Source organism: Nematostella vectensis, chromosome 14 (assembly GCF_932526225.1).
Source record: "Nematostella vectensis chromosome 14, jaNemVect1.1, whole genome shotgun sequence".
In the NCBI taxonomy this organism is placed as follows: Eukaryota; Metazoa; Cnidaria; class Anthozoa; order Actiniaria; family Edwardsiidae; genus Nematostella; species Nematostella vectensis.
In genome coordinates, this window is record NC_064047.1 from 8106682 (window position 1) to 8127569 (window position 20888).

Below are 20888 nucleotides of genomic sequence, written 5' to 3' on the forward strand. Positions count from 1 at the left end.
GCCATTTGAAGAGTTGTCAACAGGCATCTCAAAGGCAAGCCTACAAGGAGCTGTTTGGACTTGTGGTGAGAATTAGATCAGTAGTTATTATTTATGTTAATGATAATTACATAACTACATGACAGTTATTGTTACCTGAAGTCTGAATTTTGGATTATGCACCATTGTCTCACAACCCCCTGTCTAAAACCCAAGAACAGGCATGAATCAAACTCCCTTTGTAACACCCCCAAGTTTCTATCTTTAATCTTAACCAAGCCCACCCCTCGCCAACAAACTCCCACAACAAAACAGGTAATGGATGATGTTGTGTTACAATAGGTGATTTTTCACTATCTAATAAGCTAGTATTGTGGACCAATCTCTTTCTCAGGAACCTGTAAAACGTGTTCTTGGCCAATATCATGGATATCGGCAAAAGAACGGCAAAAGAATGGCAAAAGGAGGAGGGTCCAGTTAAGTGACGAAGTTGTTGAAGTTCCTTTCTGGAAAGTTTGGAGCAGTGGCTAAACAATCCATCTATTCTAAACCAGGTAAATACAATATCAGGTATAAATGATTATGATTAAGTAATATTCAAGTCTAACTCAGAGCAACAAACAATTTATTCCTTTTAATTGATATTTACAGGTTGAAAATACACACCAGAGACAGGATGGAATGATTGCTGACTTCTGTGATGGACAGGTCTTCAAAGAGCATCCACTATTTTCCAGGGATCCACATGCACTGCAAATTATTTTATATTATGATGAGGTGGAAGTAGTAAATCCACTGGGGAGCAAGACCTCGAAACATAAAGTTGGTAAGAAAGTGATATAGCAAGTGCAATGAGCAGAGACCTTACACTGTCACTGAGGATGTCTGTATTAGATTAAAAAAACATTTGGGTTAGGGCCTGTTACACCAAAGGGGAGTAATAGCAATAATTTGTACTGAAAGTGTGTATGTAGGTATAGAAATATCCTTTTTGCCTTTTTACAGGTGTCTTCTATTATACCCTTAGGAATATTGATCCAAAATTCCAATTCCAATTCAATTCTCAAGGCAATCCAGCTTCTGGCAGTTGCAAAGAGGCCTGTTATCCAGAAGTATGGATGTAATGAGATTCTAAGAACCTTGATGATGCAGATAGATACTAGAACAGGTAACTCAGCTACATCAGCACACATTTAGAGGCTCAAAGGCTGCCCTATTTAATTATTATTATTTTTGATATTTTTTTGGGGGGAGGGGGTCTTTTAGTTTTAAGTGAATAAGTAAGATAGCACATCCTGCTCCCATGGTGTGGATCCTTACCTGTTTTATTTATTTGTGAGTTTTATTTTATTTGTTTATGCACCACTTTCTTCCATACCCCTTGGTTACAAAGATTACCTTTCCTTTGATTTAGGATGGTGGCTGTCAACTAATCATTAACGGGAGAAAGAGGTCTTTTTCTGGAACCCTGATATTTGTCTCTGGAGACAACTTAGCCTCTCAAGAAATTGGGGGGTTCAAGATTGGGAGTGCTGCATCATTTAAATGCAGAGTTTGCATGGGAAACGCAATTGATGTTGCTTCTAAGGTAATGTAAATGGATGCCATGAATTAAAGAAAAAAGGTCGTGGTTTAAAATGTTTGAAGCATTTATTAAGCCTTACAGCCTGTGCATGAAATATTGGTATTTAGAGCTGAATTGAAATGTCTAATTACAAATAATTTGCATTTACATTGTATGACTGGCTAGCACTGTAGTAAGCCTTTGGATAATATTACAACCTTGTTGTAACTTGTTAGATGAAACTGTATTATTTTTTTGTGCACTTATAAAGCCAGAGGGAGCCTATTTTTTTTTTCACTGTTTATAGTTCAAAGAAGATGATTTCCAGTTACGCACCAGAGAGATGTACAATCAGAATTGTATAGAGATAGAAAATGCTGAGGAGGATATCACCCAGCAATATGGGATAAATCAGAGGTCAATACCTAACTTGTCCAGGTACTTCCATGTTGTCGGTGGTCTTCCTGGTGATGCCATGCATGATGTTCTCGAGGGGCTTTTGCAGTACGAGGTGAAGGAGTTCCTCAAGTATGCCATGTATGAGAAGCGTTTCTTGACATTAGACAACTTGAAGACTTCAATCAGGGATTTTGACCATGGCTATCCTGATGCTGCAAATAAGCCGAGTTTGATCTCAAGCAAAAAATTGAACTCTGGAACAAATTCTCTAAAACATAAATACTATTGTTTTATATTTTTGATGCTTATAATTTATTTCCCAATAAGAATTGACTTCTTTACAGACAGTTCACTTGTAATTTCCGTTCTTTAGGAAAAGCAGGATTTAGCCTTGGATTGTATCAGTTCTAAAAGGTGTGCTATTTTATTTTTTGAAAGGGCCAACTGGTGTATTGTGAATCGCACCAAGTACAAGAAGTGTGTAGCTGTTCACATTGGTGGTGATGGACTTCTGCCAAAATTTGCAACAATTGAAGAGATAGTTACTGTACCTGCCAAGGAAAACACTATTTGTTTTGTTTTAAAACAACTTGAAACATTAAGTTATGATAACCACACCCACTCCTACAGGGTTAGGGGAGATGTTGAAGTAAAAAGGCAAACTGATCTAGTTACTTTTCGGCCTCTACACATTGTTACAATGGACAATTAACAGTTTATTTGCCCCAAAACGGATGTTGATGTCTACAATGAGCAAATGTAGTGATGTAATAATACAAATCAATACTGTAAATAAAATTGCTTTCTCAGGATTTAAATAGATATATTAATTTTAAATGGATATTTAGTTAAAGTGTTAATGATGCACCTTTCTTGGGGCTGCAATGGGATCATACGAAAGGCTGAAATAAGATACGAAGGGCTGAATTGGAAGGGTAGGGCCAAAACGGATTTTTTATGGGGGCTAAAATAGGCTACTACAAGGGGCTAAAATGAACTCCTACAAAGGGCTGAATTAGAAGATAGGGCCGAACAGAATTTAGGTGGGCTGATATAGAAAATACTGGGGCTGAATCGGCACCCTTCTAAGCTGATTTAGCTTTTATGGGCCAAATCGAAACGTAATGGGCTGAAATTACCTTTGAAAAATTGGGGCCGAATTGGCTTTTGGGGTCGAATCGGCCCTTGGAATTTTACAGTGTATATATAATTGCCTCTTAGAATCTGTTTTCATAGTTTTGGGAGATTGCGAATTTTCGAAGTAGTAGCTCGTTTTAATATCGCCCATGAGCTCAAAGAAATGGCTACCGCGGAGGCTGAAGCCAAACACTTTGAGATTTTAAAAGGCCTCTGTCGTGTTGTGGAAAACGGTTGAAGAAGGCAAAAAGCCACTATGCCCAAAGCTTTGCCTGCGGCGGTTTTAAAACATTGCTCGAGAGCAAATTTGGCATCAATGTCGAGAAGGATGACCCCTATATTCATCCGATGCGCTTTTGTAAGTTTTGTCGTCTCGCAACAACTGACAAGGCTCCCATAATCTGGGAGATTCACCGGGAAGAGGACTGCCCAACGTGCGCCTTATAAGAGCAAATTCAAAAAGGCGGTAGGCCGAAAAAAGCAAAGCGAGGCAGTGCAAGAGGGCAGGCTGTAAACACCGCTTTGGAAGAGACGACAAACGAGGATTTAAAAGCACAACTAATCGCGTGCGTCACCGAGCTTAGTGCCTCTATGAACACACTAAGAGACCACCGATTCACCGAGCGCTTTGACTTTTTCGAAACGAAATAAGAGAAGTTTCATTGCGCTATTTCCCTAGAAGTCCTCGAAAAGCCTCTGTCATCAAAGTTTCAGCACAGCTGCTGCTCGGACTGCTGGAAATCTGCATTCGAGTTGGGGGAAAAACATCCAGCATGCCCAATATGTCAAGAGACGCTGGCGGACCCTAATAACCTCCAGCGTGCACCGCTTGTTTTAATCCAGCTTATAGAGGGGTACCTGGTTAAATGTAGGGCCAGTGGTACCCGATTGCCTTATCACCTGTGCAACAGCCATCCCTGTCCCCCGAGAAAGCGCCAGCGTGCAAATAGCCCCGTCCCAGCTGCTGCTGTGTGCTAGATCCTCAGACCCGAACCCTCGAGCAAATGTTAAACGAGGTCCGCACTGGCCCCGTTTCCCGTTGTTGCGCGACTTGGGAACTTGACACCAGTAACAGCCTGAAAGCAGCAACACAAAGATACAAAGAACAGCTTGGAGACTTGGTATCATTGTATTCCGGGCAAAAGCGGCTTAAAAAGGGGAAAAGAATGCTGTAATGTCATCCATGAGCCCTTACTTGATATTCCAATAAGTAAGGATAAAGGTTTTAGACTTGTAGTCTAGCAATATTGACAAAAGAAAAGCAAATCTTTTCCTTGTTCTATTTTCTAGATCTGCATCCCAGGCCTTCGTATCAGCTTTGGTCTATTTGTTAAGTTTTTTGAGCTGCTGCTGACTGAAGGTGAGGAGCTTGATATTAAAATTGCAAACTAATGCTGATACTCAGGCTCCTGATGCTCGTGTTAGTAGCGCCTCTGAATTTGACAAGTATGTACAGCAACTGAGGGAGATAAAAAAAACTTGGAGGAAGCTGAACGTCTCCATCAAAAAGCCAAGCAGTTCCAGGATTTCCTGACGTACCAGCTGTCTGTTGAGAATGGATGGTCTGGATGAGAATGCCCCACATTTACAAATGGTTGTCCGGCAAGTCCAGGGGAACATAAAGAATGCATTATGCTGTTATGGAACACTAAAATGTAAAACACTGTTACTTTTTTTATTCTCTCATGAAAATTTAACGCTAATTTTTGGGCTCTGAATCAAGGAGGAAATGGCAGAAGAGCTGCGGTCAGAAGCTAGGGACATGGGAAAGATCTTCCAAGCCCTAGAGAAACAGCTTCAGGACCTTAAAATCAAGCGGCAACCCTACCCATGGAGCTTGCTTTGTAGGGAACCATGTAAACATTGCACTGAAGGTAAAGAAAATTCTGATACAGCACAGTTATATTTTAAGTGTACTAATCCGATTTGCTTTTGATTTTCAGACAGAAAATATCGAAAAGATCTGTAGCGTGGTAGTAAATGTAGTTGAAGAACACAGCCCAGCATTGCGTGGAGAAGCAATGACTGTCAAAACAAAGTTCCATGAACTCTTCACCTTTTTGGCTCAGTCCACTTTCTATATAACAGCAGTACTTCAATGAATACAGCTCAGCTCAGAATTCTAGGTATTATTTGAGTTCCACAAGCTTTGTAAAGAGAGAAAAATATAAATCAACAGTCTAACAATTCTGTTTCTTGTTTCTCCACAGAAAATGGCATCAAGGAATTCACTGCATTTTACCGAGCCACATTTCCAGATGAGACCTTTTTACCCAAGTTCCATATGTTAGAAGTGAATGTAGTAGATTACATCCGGAAATGGAAGTTTCCTTTAGGCTTTTTCAGCGAGCAGGGTGGTGAATCAATTCATCATGAACTCAACCAGTTGAACCGTGAATTCAGCTCGATCCACCCTGCGTCGCGTCGGCTACAAAAAATAATAGAAGAGCATAGCATTAGAGTTGCGCCTCTAAACCGCTCAAAATATCCAGAGAAAAAAAATCAAAAACGAAGAGCTCGCCCCGCTTCAACCTGATTGAGCCGAGTCAGTCTCGTTTCTTAATAATTCGAGTCGTGTATAAATTGTTAAACTATTGCAAAGCCAGGAGGACGCGGGAGCGACAAGTATCACTCCGTCGATGTTCAAATCAGTATTAATCTTCAATCGAAAATAAACTTAAACCAACAAAAAAACAGAACTCAACCGTGGTTTTACTTCAAATTTACCTCAAGTCACCTTGAAACCAGCTTTATTTTTCATATCTTGAATTTGAATACGAACCAACATTCTCTTTGTGCTCACTTGGTGTTTTAATAATGGCGGCGGACCGAAGAATTTAGCCATTTTTCGCGTGAAGCAATTTCCCACGGACGTAGATTGTGGTCGGGTCTGGGGACTTCCATAATAGACTTCCATAAATATGTAGGCAAAAGAGGTGACAGATCATAAAAGTATAATGTATTTTTAGTTCCTTTGCAAATTATTTTAATTAGTGTTTGTTGCTTTATATGTCATCACGCAGATTATAAAAGTCAATGAGCAAGAACATAGTCTCCCAATCTCGGCTAGGAAAGCGCGCGTTCATTGTTTTTGCGTTTTATCTCTGGTAATCATATCTCTGGTAATCATTATAAAGACCGTAAACTTTTGGTTCAGTAAACTTTTGGTTGTGTAAGGAATAGGGGGTTTGGAATAGTTTGCAGGCGCGTACCCAGGATTGGCTGAGAGGGGCGGGGGGAGGGGGTGCACAGCCATGGTATCATAGGAAAAGAATAGTATTTGACGATCGTTGGATAAGAATAAGAAATGACCCCACTGTGCACTCACCTGGTTTGGTCCCGAGTTTGGTGTTTGGGAAGGGTAAGGAAAAAAAAAAACGGTCATTTCCGTTCCAGATTGAGATGGAATATTTAGGCGTTGGATGGGGGTGAAGGAAACAAACGTCATATCCTTTCCAGCTTTACAGCTGGACAAGTAAAAAAACCCGGCACCTTTCACGTTTTTCCTTAGAACCCTTACAATGACGGACACATCTCAAGACCAAAGCGATATTATTCAATGTGAGAAAGACATTTTGTTTGAAAACTTTACCACAATCAAGCAAGAAGACGACTACTTATACAGGATTTATGACGCATCTAATGGAGAGACCATGGAGGCTGTGTTTGGGGAATTGTTTTGCATTTCTACAACTTCTTTCATTAGAGCACAATTCCAAGTGAAGGGCAATAAGCGCTTCTCGGATAATGGTAAGTAGACGTCCCCTTTTCTTTAGGTTCAGTGCGTTATGGATTTAAGATAGTTGATTCTAAAGGATCTCGAGTAGTTTAATCAAAACGAGAAACATGGTTTAGCGAACATTTTTTTGTGTGAGCTCAAGTCCATACCATACCTAAGCCTGCCGTTTCATGATCACCGGATGTGCGGTGGCACTGGCTCCCGAAGAGCGGTCTAAATCCTGCTGCGCAAGCAGCGCTGTTCTCCCTGCTGAAAAGGGTGGCGGATTCACGTCAGCTCGCCCAATACGGTGGGGCAGTTGCAGACTTGAGGAGGTCCCCAGTGTACAACGCCAACCAAGCTGTGAAGATATATGTAGAAAAGACCTGGATGTCGTGCGTACGGAGGTGGGCACAGCTATTCTGAGAGAACAGGTTCTCAACATTGTCAACACCAACAACGTCGTTAAAGGAGAATTTCAAGTGAAAGCATCCAAGGACGCCAACAGGCTGTACAGAGTGAACCTTCAAACCCCTTGGAGGATATACATTGTGTTGACGTCGTTAAAGGAGAATTTCAAGTGAAAGCATCCAAGGACGCCAACAGGCTGTACACAGTGAACCTTCAAACCCCTTGCAGGATATACATTGTATTGACGTCGTTAAAGGAGAATTTCAAGTGAAAGCATCCAAGGACGCCAACAGGCTGTACAGAGTGAACCTCCAAACCCCTTGCAGGATATACATTGTGTTGACGTCGTTAAAGGAGAATTTCAAGTGAAAGCATCCAAGGACGCCAACTGGCTGTACACAGTGAACCTCCAAACCCCTTGCAGGATATACATTGTGTTGACGTCGTTAAAGGGGAATTTCAAGTGAAAGCATCCAAGGACGCCAACAGGCTGTACACAGTGAACCTCCAAACCCCTTGCAGGATATACATTGTGTTGACGTCGTTAAAGGAGAATTTCAAGTGAAAGCATCCAAGGACGCCAACAGGCTGTACACAGTGAACCTTCAAACCCCTTGCAGGATATACATTGTATTGACGTCGTTAAAGGAGAATTTCAAGTGAAAGCATCCAAGGACGCCAACAGGCTGTACAGAGTGAACCTCCAAACCCCTTGCAGGATATACATTGTGTTGACGTCGTTAAAGGAGAATTTCAAGTGAAAGCATCCAAGGACGCCAACTGGCTGTACACAGTGAACCTCCAAACCCCTTGCAGGATATACATTGTGTTGACGTCGTTAAAGGGGAATTTCAAGTGAAAGCATCCAAGGACGCCAACAGGCTGTACACAGTGAACCTCCAAACCCCTTGCAGGATATACATTGTGTTGACGTCGTTAAAGGAGAATTTCAAGTGAAAGCATCCAAGGACGCCAACAGGCTGTACACAGTGAACCTTCAAACCCCTTGCAGGATATACATTGTGTTGACGTCGTTAAAGGAGAATTTCAAGTGAAAGCATCCAAGGACGCCAACTGGCTGTACACAGTGAACCTCCAAACCCCTTGAAGGATATACATTGTGTTGACGTCGTTAAAGGAGAATTTCAAGTGAAAGCATCCAAGGACGCCAACAGGCTGTACACAGTGAACCTTCAAACCCCTTGCAGGATATACATTGTGTTGACGTCGTTAAAGGAGAATTTCAAGTGAAAGCATCCAAGGACGCCAACTGGCTGTACACAGTGAACCTCCAAACCCCTTGAAGGATATACATTGTGTTGACGTCGTTAAAGGAGAATTTCAAGTGAAAGCATCCAAGGACGCCAACTGGCTGTACACAGTGAACCTCCAAACCCCTTGCAGGATATACATTGTATTGACGTCGTTAAAGGAGAATTTCAAGTGAAAGCATCCAAGGACGCCAACTGGCTGTACACAGTGAACCTCCAAACCCCTTGCAGGATATACATTGTGTTGACGTCGTTAAAGGAGAATTTCAAGTGAAAGCATCCAAGGATGCCAACTGGCTGTACACAGTGAACCTCCAAACCCCTTGCTGCTCAAGTGCTACTTCCCATGTAAGCATATTTATGCGGTGTTTCACACTTATGGAGAGTGGAGTTTTGATCAACTGCCTGATATCTATGACACTGGACACAGAGGCACTTGGGATACCTGCAAAGCTTGCTGAAGAAAGCGGTTCTTTCAGTGGGGAAGTTGATGGTGATGATGATGGCGACAATGTTGATGATGATGACCATGGAGATGATGATGACGATGATGACAAAGCTGAAAAGATCACACAGCCAATAAAGAACAGTAAGCCACCCTCCCCTTCTACTCATCACACTAGTTCAACAAGCCTCCTCAGTAAGCTCCTGAAGAAACTTGGCCTCTTACGCGATGAAACTTATTGGGTAGAGGACAGGGCAGCACTTTCAGATGCACTTGCTCAGGTTACCGAGTTGAGAAACTTAGAGAATTTGCTCCTTTAGATAAAAATGTGCTCCCCCTGTGTTTAAGTCCAGATAAGAAGAGTCTCAAGATAACATCACATGAATACCACAAAGTCTTGCGAAAGCCACTACCACTTAGAAGGAGAAAGTTGAAGAAAAAAGCTGAAGTCACTGCACTGGAAAATGCTGATGCTGATTTCGATGACAATAAGGTATGTGCCATAAGCATCTAAAATATCCCTCCACTTCAATACTCAAGTTTAAAATTTCCAACCAAATTCAACTGGTACAAGAATACCGATGGGAATGGCTCTACAGTACGCGTAGTACTCTTTGACTTCAAAAAATCCTTAGATCACATTGATCACTGCTTGGTCTTACAACCTCCAATGACCTAAAATGGAACGAGCATGTGTCTGTAGAAGACATGTATAAGACTAGTTGCTGAATACGCCTCGCAAGTTTTCCACGACAGTTTACCAGCATATTTGTCAGAAGAGCTTGAAAGAATCCAAAAGCATGCTCTACGGATAATTTATCCAGACCTTCACTATGCTGATGCTCTCTACAAAACAAGCCTTCTCACTCTACATAGCAGAAGGCAGCAAATGGTGGATCAACTTTTTAATTAAATAATCAAAGATGCCTACGATAAATAAAACCACCTGTTGCCAGCGTGCAATTCCAGCTCTAGTTCCCTTCGGCGCACACGCACCTTTAACATTCCAAAGTGCAAGACCAACCATTTTAAGAACAGTCTCGTAATATCTAATGCGTCGCGTTGGTTTCCACCTTGGTTTTTAAATTGTATAGTCATGTATATAGTATTATTAACTTTATATTTTTAGTTTATTATTAGAATTTTTTATAATTATATTGTAATTTTACCGTAATTCAGCTTACTAGCTGAAATGGTATTAAATAAACTATCTATCTCTCTATCCTCACCCCCGCCCCCCCTCGGGATAAGAAATAAACTTTCCCTAGCTGTGATGACCCTCCAACTACTTCTCTTGTGTCTACTCTGCACTGATTATCATAAGTCTCCTCTCCCTGTGTGCTTCTTTCTTTTTGTGAAGAGCTGTCTTTAGTATTTCTATGACCAGTCCGTGACAGGAAATCTCGAACGGCATTTTCCCTATTTTTACGTTCTACTTTGCAATTCGTGAGCGTGCGCACCGTTTTTGATGCCGTTCGTGTTGACTTGCTTAACCCATTGACTCCTGGCTTTTTTGGAGCTGAATTTACAAAAAACAGACTGAAAACAGATACCTCCCCCCCTATTCTGAGTTTTATACAGCCCGTCAAAGTCAAACACAGCTGCACCTAGTCAGCGGTATCCAAGCTTTCCAACAGTGCTTTGCGGTCCCCACTTTTAATCCCTTGTCGTTGTGCTGAAGCCAGCACAAGTTGATGGTTGCTTGTATTTTTCATCAAAAATACAGCTATGAGCATATTAGGAGAGTGTCTCAGGACATCATGAAGTTTTTTGGGGCATAATTGAGTGCTTTGCTTATGAATATTTGCAAGCAAAGGGGGATTCATGATGATTTTTTCTTGTTTGGCTTTGCCCTGATGAGAAAATAATTTTCTAATGAATCACTACAGCTCTCCTAAATGCTGTCTTTTCTGAAACCAAATTGATTCCAAAATTGTTTACACTGCTATTCTGGGTCTGTATGACCTGGAATTGATTTGTTTGGCTTCGGGGTGAAAGGACTTATAAAAAACCATATGACTTTGGAGAGAGGAGTGTTGACTGGCCCTCCCCTCGTGAATTTTCCCCTGGATCTCCCAGAATGCTTTGCAATATGTAAAGATATTTTCGTGGTTGTACAATCCTTCAAGGAATGGACATTGTGTTTTGAGGCCAAGGAAATGTACCTGGAGGATCAGAATAAAGGTATCTATTTGTGTCTTGAGCTGTGTTTGCTGATCTCTCTCCCTTGTGTGGTATTTTGAGCGTTTTATTGAGAGGGGTGATTCTGCTTTTCTCTCCTTGTTCGATTTGAGATTTGTCAAAGAACCTGTGCTATTATTTGGCTTAAGAGTAGATGCCAACACCTTGGTTGGATGCATATCTACAAGACCATTTATCCCTTAGACTGATGCCTGAGTATCTTCATCTTGTTGTGTTTATTTTGAATTTATGAATTTTTTGGGTTGTGGGTACTTCCCAAAGCCGGTACAGGCCGGTTGAGGGGTCAATGTGTTAAGCTCTCTAATAAATGAACTTTCCCTAACTGTGATGACCCTACAACTATTTTAAATGCTTTCAGGTGTGCTGGTCGTGTCTACCGTCCATCCGAATGGGCTTGGTGGTTCTTTTAATGCGAATTTCGTTTGAAATGACTGCAAAATCCGATAGGTTTCTTTCCAAGGAACTGCATTTGTGGAGGGACCAAAGAGAAGAGTTGTATGATTAAACGGCCAGGCAATGTTTGGGTATTCTATTAGCTGTTTGTCACGCGAAAACAGATTTTGTATAATATTGGAGTTGCAAACGTAAACTTATAGATTTCCATACCTTTCCATGTATCACATGGTTGCCGTACATAACCTTCTGAGCAATTCGGGTATCCAGGCTTGCAGTATTGCTTGCAAATCTTCGGTAATAGACCATCTTGTCGACTCATTTTGTCTTGAGGGAATCAAGGTTTACAAAGGCAGAACATGAGAGAAATTACCCCGTGTTTCTCCCTCGTAAATCCCAAAGTCTTTCCTCCGGCTCATGTGCCGTTGAGGTCACTCTTTGAATAGAGCCCCTATCAATAAACCAAAATTGTATTTAGTGTAAGCAAAATAAGACGTGAAAGACTCTCACCAAAAAAGGAATACGACGTTGTACTGTCGTTAGCCATGTTTTAGTATTCGCATTCGTTTGCTGAAATATATAAGGCTATAAAATAGCGTATTCAGTCAGGATTCCATCCTAACCCGACCAGAGACTATCTCTCTCTGCAAATTGTAATGAAACAAGATGTTCTAAGCCCGTTTAAATAAATCAAGAGCCGTAACTTTCATTACCTTTCACGCTTCAAAACCATCCGGTTACGTTTGAACTCGTCTCGCTTTGCACATCATGTCGAGGTGCGAAAAAGACCATGTGACCACAGGTTACCCAAAACAGGAAATACTGTTATAAAGATGGGACGCTTTTATCTACTGGTGTATAGTAGGAATCAACCCATTTTCAAACCCATTTCAAAACCATTATCCATAAAAATAGCCTGTTTACTTTTAACTTTTTTGGAAAAATCTGTAGAAAATATTTTTGTTAATGCCCCTATCAAGTGGCTTCCTTTGGAGAAGACGTTCATTTGTGTCAGCGGTTTAGTTCGAATGGAGAAGTAAGCGCGGGAAGAAGAGAACGTTTGATCACATTTAATTCGGCCATCGTCATGGACGTGCAAGGTATTTCTGTAGTAATAACAGAATCACATTCATCTCTCTGGCACTGTTTATGTTTTATTTGTTCATGTAATTGAGTCATAGATTGATTTGTACAAAGCAAGTACAACCAATGTTAAACTAAAAGAAATGTGCACATATTCTATAATTTCCCATGTTATCATGCCGACTTGATTACTGCTTATAGCTTTAAACAATTAATGAATATATTTTTGTTTTAATACATTTTAAATAAGTGTTTTGTTGAATAGATGTTTTAGAATTGGAGCAAGCTCTAATTTCTTTTCAGTTCAAATGATTGATAATTTACTTGCTCGATACAAGTGCAATGCAAATGAAACGGTGTGCTTCAAGCTCGGTGAGTTAACATTTTTGTACAAACCTTCTAAACAATAAAATACAGGTGGAATAATAAATATGCACTCTCTATAAAATAAAATGTTACAGACAGAAAGATTCCTTCATTGGTACCTTGTAAACACTTTGCCATTGGTGTTCATCCAAGGAATTTAAAATCATAAGCCATTCTCTAATACTCACATCCACTGACAACTTGGAGTGATACCCCCTCCCACCCACCCCTACCCCACCTTACAGTAAAGAAAACGGTGTGGCTTGGGTTTAACGGTGTCCCTATTACTTCAGTAACAAGTGAAAAAGATGTCTTTGATAAGGGAAGACAGTTCCATCCAGCATTCTCTCATCAGTTCTTTGGAGACAGGTAACATATAGCAGATATGCTCAAAGACAACTTTTTACACTTTTAAAATTTTTGTTGCATTTTAGCAGATATTTTTGGTGATGGGGTATTATATCTAAAATAATTCCAAATGTTTTCATTTAATGGTTTCATGTCAGTTTGAAATCAGGTAATACCTTTACCAAACACTTAGAAATTCCACTATAGGGTCCTTTTTTTTAGAAAAAAATATTATTTTGTTTTTGTAAAGCTCCACTCATTTAACTGTCACCTCTTTCACAAGACATCATCAGAGCAAATGGGCAATGATAAAATATTAAATTTATTGTAAGCTCTGTGTTATTTTTTTCCCCAGTGAAACAATCTTTGGATATTGTGGATTAGAAGTTCAGGTATACTTCAAATAATTTTTTTTGTTTATATAATAGTTGTCTTTTACCCTAGTTCATCCTCCTATCTGATTTTAGCTCTATTATCATGCTGGGACTCTGTTGACATATCTTGGGCTTACTTATGAGTCAAACATCAATGGGAAAGTCGCCGATGGAATTGAGGTAAATGTGCATGATATAGAGAGATTCTCACAATATCAGATGCCTTACTGCACACGTTACACAAATGAAATGAGCCTGTACTTTTCTTGCGATTACAGGCTGATCCTGTTGTTCAGATAATTGGAGAACAGTTTCCAGGAGGTAAGCTGCCTAATAAGTAACTGATTTATATAGTGCCATGCACTTAAAGATAATGGGTCTTGAATGAAAAAAAAAACACATTCTAACAAAGACTTATAGTGGACTACTGAAACTTTTTTTTCAATTTTGTTGATAATGATGTCTCTAGTATGCTTTGGGCTCTCCTTATCAAGTGAATAATACAACTGATGATAATGATAACAAAAGTAATAATGATGATGATGATTAGTATACTCCTATAGTCCTATATTGATGAGGCAGTCAATCAGTGTAAACTGATTTAGCCCTGACGAACAAGGCATGGCTGCATATGTATCACTAATAAAGTGATTAAGGCATATGAAGCTGTTTATGTTAATTGACAGTGTATACCAAGCTATTTCATCATCATTACAGGTTTTTTGACAAACAAAGATGAATTCATTGCTAAGTTACCTGAGCAGTCCAGTTTTGTTCCTATGGGGGAACTGATCCATTCCTATCAGCGCATGGGTAAAGACTACAAGATTTACTCTGTAAGTAATAGCTAGTAATGATTGCCAAAAATGTAACACTGATTATTCTATTATTGTTTTAGTAACAAATTACTAAAACAATTAATACAAAACGAAATATGATTGTGCTGCAGTTGCAGCTTACCCTGGTCTCAAAACCTTGAATGTGTTTCTTTTACTGACAAGACAAGCTCACATTTGCAGTAGCTCCACTAAGCCCAGGAAGCTTTGGAATAACATGCTTCTTGTAAACTCAAGCTACCACTGCTCAAGCTCTGGAACCAGATTACATACCACAAGGATGCACAAAAAAGATCATTTGCTTGGGTGTTAGATGACATGTGATAATAACTAGACCTTTAAATTTCTTTATTTCAGTGTGATACCATGACTCCTCGTTTCAAGGACTACCACACCCGTCTCCAGACATTTATTCTCTGGTTTATTGATGCTGCATCATATATAGGTATTACACTCTGACCCATATACAACAGTTCTGTAATGCTTTGAGTTATACATTCCCTTTTCACTTTACTTTTGTTACCACAATGTTTGGGCAACACTAGTTGTGATCTAGTATGCATGGAATTTTAAGATGCAATTTCCTCTTAATAAACTCATATGAATGACCAAGAACACCATTAAGATTCATGTGAAATATCTCAGGCTAAGGACAGGCAACATTCGAATACAGTTTGACAGCTCGGCTTGAATTAACCAATCAGCGTGTCGCTTTACCGACAGCATGCATCTGGTGACAATTCGAATGTTGCATCCACGGATTCCTTTATCGTCTCAGGTTTGCCAATATGTGTAAAAACTTAGCCTTTCTGGTAGAAAGAGTTTGTTTGGGAGGCCGAAAATCCCTGGGGACATGGAGATATTTATATTCTACCGCACTGTGGTGGTTGATTTTCGATATTTTACTCGTACTCCAAATTCTGGCGGCTTGATCTGATCTGTCTCCGAAGCCTGCCTGCCTTCTTTTTATAGGTATATAGTGACACGGAATCCCTCAACTGCTCAAACGTTAGAAATACCGCTTATTCTGAATAAAGACACATCACAAAGCAGTGAGAGTTTATTGTGACCTTTATTCTAGGATATAACACAATTGTAGGACAATTACAGGAAGTGATAATTTGTGAAAATATTCTAGCTAGTTACTGAGATTGACTGGAGACTGACTGAGAGGTTGGCAAGATTGTGGGCTAAGGACTTCTTGGCAGATTGTTGTTTGAACCATAAGCAACACAAGATGTTTCCCTTCTAACCTTTTTTCTTCTTCTTTATTCAAGACATTGATGATGAAAGATGGCATTTCTATTTGCTGTAAGTAAAATACATGCCCAAATATCTATCAAAAACATAACCAAACTATTGCCTGAATCTGTGTTTTGTTCAAGTTTTGAGAAGTCTAAGGAAGCAGGTGATGCTCAGTACAGCATTGTGGGCTACATGTCTGTCTATCATTACTATGCTTACCCGGACAAGATGAGGCCCAGAGTCAGGTCAGTCAGGTGGTCAAATGGACTGGTTCAATCTCTGTGCTATTTACACTATTATGAATTAACCTCTATTTTTTAATTAATATTAATTATTAATTCTGCTTAATTTTCCCGCATACTTAAATGTGCATTTTGAATTCGAAAAATAAAGATTGCAGTCTTTGGTCCCCTAAAATTTAATGGATAAAGAAAAACTGTTAAAGGTTTTATTAAAATCTTTTAAAGTGGACATGTAACGGTTCCCTATAATGGCTTAAGAGAACAAGAACACTTTTCCACATTACTGTAAGACTTACTTTTGAGATGATTTAAATTCGACTGCTGCTTAGGGACAAGGTGTTGCTATGTTTCTATTACATAGGTCTTGTTTCAGTAGTTAGTTAATGTCATTTTTTTTTGTAAAACAGAAGGACAACTCACTTGAACAGCAAATTTGTGAAATTAATTCCCCTGCAAACACATTTTTCACTGTAATCACAAAATTAAAGACTCACGAAATGTGCCGAGAAAATTTTCGCGAAATTTAAGGTGCATGAAAATAAAGAAAAATAAGGTACTGAGAACAAAATGCTAGCATTAAAACAACAGTTAATTGGAAAACAAAAGCAATGCATTTCCATTCTTCAATTATGATTGTACAAGCTAGCCTAAATAGATATAGGACATAAGATACAACAACAACAACATCATTTAAGACACTTAGGTGATACTCAAATTTGGTTGAAACATTCTATTGAGAGCATCCCCGAATCAAAACATTGAAGCAGGACATAGGCACTGAATTGTTGTTGTGGCCTGCGGGTGAATACAATGGGTTCCTATTATATAATGAAGAGGTTCCATGTTTTCTTCCTTTGATAATACTTGTTTATAAGTCCTCTCATAGCAAAGCTAAATTACAGGATACCAATAAGAAATAATATAATAAATAATGATTAATTGATACAGTATGATAAATATAAAATATAGTATGGGCTATCTTAGAGTCAGCGCGTGTTTGTGACAAATTCACCAAACCTATTGGTCACAAAGGGTAGTTGTCTGCTATCAAACACCTTCATGACCCGCCTTCCACCACCACCACCCCCCCCCCCTCCCCACCCATCCCATCCTCTAAACAGGACCTGATCTTTATCAACCTTTGCAATGCTTGGTTAGCACAAATTTGTATTAACTTCAATGGTTACTTTCAGTCAGATGTTGATTCTTCCACCGTTCCAGAAATGTGGACATGGAGGTAAGAGTGTTTGTGTGGGTTTTGAGAGCAGGGGGAGGGGGTGGGGAATAAGGCAGAAAAAGCATTGATTTTGCTGACAGTATTGATTCTGTTCTCAATCACATCAATTTTTTTCTATAATGATACAGGGGTGTATCTAGTTTTCCTAGAAGGGGTGAATTAGATGTGGAAGAGGGTTAATTTGACTGTTGATTTTAGCTCTGATATATTCACTAGAACTTCATTCTAAAAAAAACCCTGCTGGTCCTGCCATCTTGTAATTATAAATTTATGTCTTCTCTCTGGGTGTTTGCCAAGTTTTCAGTCATCTATGCTTCAACGTGGTGCTTCCTATGCATTGCAACTATTATGTATTTCACATGTATTTTATAGCTGAGTTGCTGCGGACTGCGGATGAGCAGTACATCACTAACCCACAAGTTCTTGACATAACAGGTAAGTGGGGTAGCCATCTCCCTGTAGTTATCTCCCCAATAAATATTGTTAATGTTATTACTACTTTGTCCCCTGTCCTGGTCTCTAAGACCCACTAAAACTTTCTAAAGAATAAAAAAGAGATTTTGCAACCTGAACAAAGATTGTAGAAAACAATTTGAATCACAGCCAACTGCTATGAGTCCGATTATACTAAAATTACATTAAAATGATAAATTTATTATAAATATAGTAATAAAACTAATAAAGAAAATAATTTTTCAGAGAGTAATTTATTTTTATTTTTTACTGTACAAGTTGACAACCACCTGACTAAACACTGTAGTTCTTATAAGTTTAAATCTTTGTGCACCTGTGATTTCCCTAACATCTTTAAATCTCTTTAGTTGAGGATCCATCGGAGGACTTTGTCAGACTGCGGGACTATGTTGACTGCTTGGCTTGCTCCAAACTTGACTGTTTCTCCCCGGACAAGCTGCGAGCTGGCTTCACCGATAGCATGGCAGAGGAGGCTCGCAAGGCCAGGAAAATTAGCAAGGTACTTAGTAGATTTAAACTGTTCTCCGCCAAATAAAGGTCTATCGAGGAAGGGGCGATAATTAGAGCCGTAGCAGGGCATGTAAGATTGGGAGGGACAATGCAGAAACATTAAGAAAATATAGTTTCCGTTTTTTTTTTATTGAGACTTTGTGATCTTGCGCAAAGGACAACGGAGACGCCGTCTTAGCCGTCGCCGTAGCACAACTTTTAGTGGATGTAAATTTACGCCTTGAGCGTCCTGGCCCAGTGGGATCAATTCAGTGAAGGGTTTGTTACTTACAACCATGAAGTAATAAAACATTGTGTATCACGTTGACACAGCAAGGTTTAACAACTTTTAAATATTATTTTTCCTGTACAAATCTAAAGCTGTAAACTGCTATAACAAAGCAAATTTAAAGAAGGGTTTTTTTTAATTACAACCGAATAAACAGAAAATTAATCACCGTGATGATAATAGATGGTTTCTTTGAATTCTATTTTATGGCTTCTCCCATATGATCAGATATCCTTACGCATTTTATCTTATCCTCCATCAGTTGCAGTGCCGTCGAGTTTACGAGATTCTGCGTCTGAAGGTGACGGACCGTAGTAACACCGCCGAGTACCGCGACTACCGTCTCGACATCAAGAAACGACTCAACATGCCTTACCAGGTAAGACGACATCCCAGCAATAATATCCCTCGCAAATACACCACAGGGGGCCGTAGCAGGGGAAGGGGCACGTGCCCCAGTAGGGGCGTGGCTGTGCCCCCCATTATTTTCTTAATTGTGCCCCTCCAATATTTCGAGCCCTGCTACGGCACTGCACCAGTAAGGATGGTCCCCATAAACCCGTTGAATACACTATCTTTTTTCTCACTATTGTTCTATTTAACTAAAAGGTCTCATTTTTGCGTGTGTATGTCCTCTAATAGATGCACAGATGATGTCACAGGGTGTCATGAATATAGAGAATACTAGATGGAAAGTGCGCGCGTACGGTTTAACAGCATTACATCTCGCTCGGTTTTTCCCTTCGTATTCTTGTTTTCAAGACTTTCTACATAATCCTCTACAGTGTCATTGAGAGTAGCAAAGCTATTGTCTTCCATTTTGAACGCTTTGTATTCAATTTTCACAGTTAAATTTCATTCTCTCTCTCAATGGAGCTCAATACCAAAATCGACATGCAAAGCTTGAAGCCATTCAAGTGCAGTGAAAAAATATCGTTCGTCCAATCAGAACCGCGAACGACTTTTCTTCACGGTGAAAAAACATCGTTCGCGCCTCTGATTTGCTGAGACCAGTGAACGAACAAAAATTTACTGTATATGTTTTCAGTGAGTATTTCTCAGTATGTATATAATAAAAAAATACGTAACGAAACGCCGTCAAGTAGCGTGACTATTCGTACTGTTTTTCGTTTGCGTGTTAACAGAAGCAAAAGTCAGACCTCGACAAGTTACAGAAGGTGTTGTCAACCGAGGAAATGAGCGCGGCAATGTCGCTGCAATCCCGACACGAGCGCCTGCAACAACTTGATCAGACGTACTTGGAAGTCGAGGAAGGGTACATGAAAACGCTTGAGCGCCTTGCTGCAGCTTGAACACACACTGTCTCGCCCGACAGTGCTGAATAACGTTTGCGCATGCGCGTGTTCTGGCGAAAACAAAACAAAACAGAATCTCAGTGTTGAATCGTTCGGGTAAAGGTACGAAAGGCTGACTTCGGTCACTGTTTTGACTTACTGTACAGCATTAAAACCATGCTGTACAAAAGATGACAGATGTTTGATAATGAGGGAGTCAGAAAGAAAATTTTAGCCTTAGGTTTGATCTAGTTTTCTTAGCATTCGCCAAAATGTGACAGTTCGCCGGTAAAACGCCGCCATTTCAAAACAAAAAGGCTGGTTTAACCGCGCGGTACTGGAACTAGTCTTGCGTTTTTCAGCACTGTCGTCTCGCCCTTGATGACCTGAACGATCGCTCACCGTTTTTCCCTTAATACAACGAAATAGTTTTAAGGCTGATTTAGACAGCACGGTTTAGTCGTATGCGACCTGCCCGCGACACCTCTACTCGACTACGAAAGTCGTAGTGTGTAATTCAGAACTAGGAGATGTTGAAGGCAAGTTAGAATACGACTAAATTATTTTGTCCATATCAGCCCATAGGCCCTCCATCTTTGGGGGGGTTGCGGGAATACCATTGGGCGCCTTACCATTGGGCGCCTTACCATTGGGCGCCTTACATATTTACACAACGTGGTACACGCACACACAAAAAACTGAATAAGGACATTTGAACACCATCTCTTTTGTAGTATTGGGATCTTAGGTGTTAAGGTTGGAATGTGTTACACACAAGAAAGATTGTCATAGGAATAATCCTGGATTGTAGCATAAACTCATACTCAGATACAGTGATAGGTAGTATTTTTAACTGCTCACTTGTAATAGTCTGAGAGCTGTTGCTCTAGCTACCCCAACTAAAGCGCTAGCTAATCCAGCTAACACCAGCTTCTTGTATACTATTAGTAAAAGTTAAGCATTTTTGATGAATTAAATAAAATTGAAACTTTCTACTACTGGTAAGATTATTGTAGTGTAGGAAATTTGTATGGAGATTTGCTGGGGGTACTTCCATTGTCACCTTGTTTCTTAGTAAGAATATATGATTT

The 20888-nt window shown here is 39.8% G+C and overlaps 2 protein-coding genes across 9 annotated transcripts; one reads left to right on the plus strand and one right to left on the minus strand.

The window, feature by feature from the left end:
• Nucleotides 1-1226: 1226 nt before the first annotated feature.
• On the minus strand, nucleotides 1227-12297 carry LOC116621145. Of its 7 annotated transcripts, none has more exons than XM_048721518.1 (4): nucleotides 12233-12297; nucleotides 11733-11970; nucleotides 3980-4155; nucleotides 1227-2154 (listed from the first exon to the last, which is right to left on the minus strand). In XM_048721518.1, the coding sequence occupies exons 2-4, from the start codon at nucleotides 11839-11841 to the stop codon at nucleotides 2125-2127; spliced, it is 315 nt and encodes a 104-aa protein (XP_048577475.1). In that variant the 5' UTR covers nucleotides 11842-11970; nucleotides 12233-12297; the 3' UTR covers nucleotides 1227-2124. The 7 variants fall into 7 exon arrangements, 1 of the variants encoding a protein (XP_048577475.1); XR_007306457.1 differs by lacking the exons at nucleotides 1227-2154; nucleotides 3980-4155 and adding exons at nucleotides 4367-5507; nucleotides 5807-5989; XR_007306454.1 differs by lacking the exon at nucleotides 3980-4155.
• Nucleotides 12298-12490: 193 nt separating this feature from the next.
• Nucleotides 12491-20792, plus strand: LOC5507475 (histone acetyltransferase type B catalytic subunit). Of its 2 annotated transcripts, XM_048721520.1 has the most exons (15): nucleotides 12491-12619; nucleotides 12906-12974; nucleotides 13262-13337; nucleotides 13672-13708; nucleotides 13784-13870; nucleotides 13969-14011; nucleotides 14408-14526; nucleotides 14884-14971; nucleotides 15804-15837; nucleotides 15912-16016; nucleotides 17207-17250; nucleotides 17623-17685; nucleotides 18072-18223; nucleotides 18765-18881; nucleotides 19648-20792. In XM_048721520.1, the coding sequence occupies exons 1-15, from the start codon at nucleotides 12607-12609 to the stop codon at nucleotides 19813-19815; spliced, it is 1215 nt and encodes a 404-aa protein (XP_048577477.1). In that variant the 5' UTR covers nucleotides 12491-12606; the 3' UTR covers nucleotides 19816-20792. The 2 variants fall into 2 exon arrangements, with proteins under 2 accessions (XP_048577477.1, XP_048577478.1); XM_048721521.1 differs by lacking the exon at nucleotides 12906-12974 and having other exon boundaries at nucleotides 12543-12619.
• Nucleotides 20793-20888: the final 96 nt, after the last annotated feature.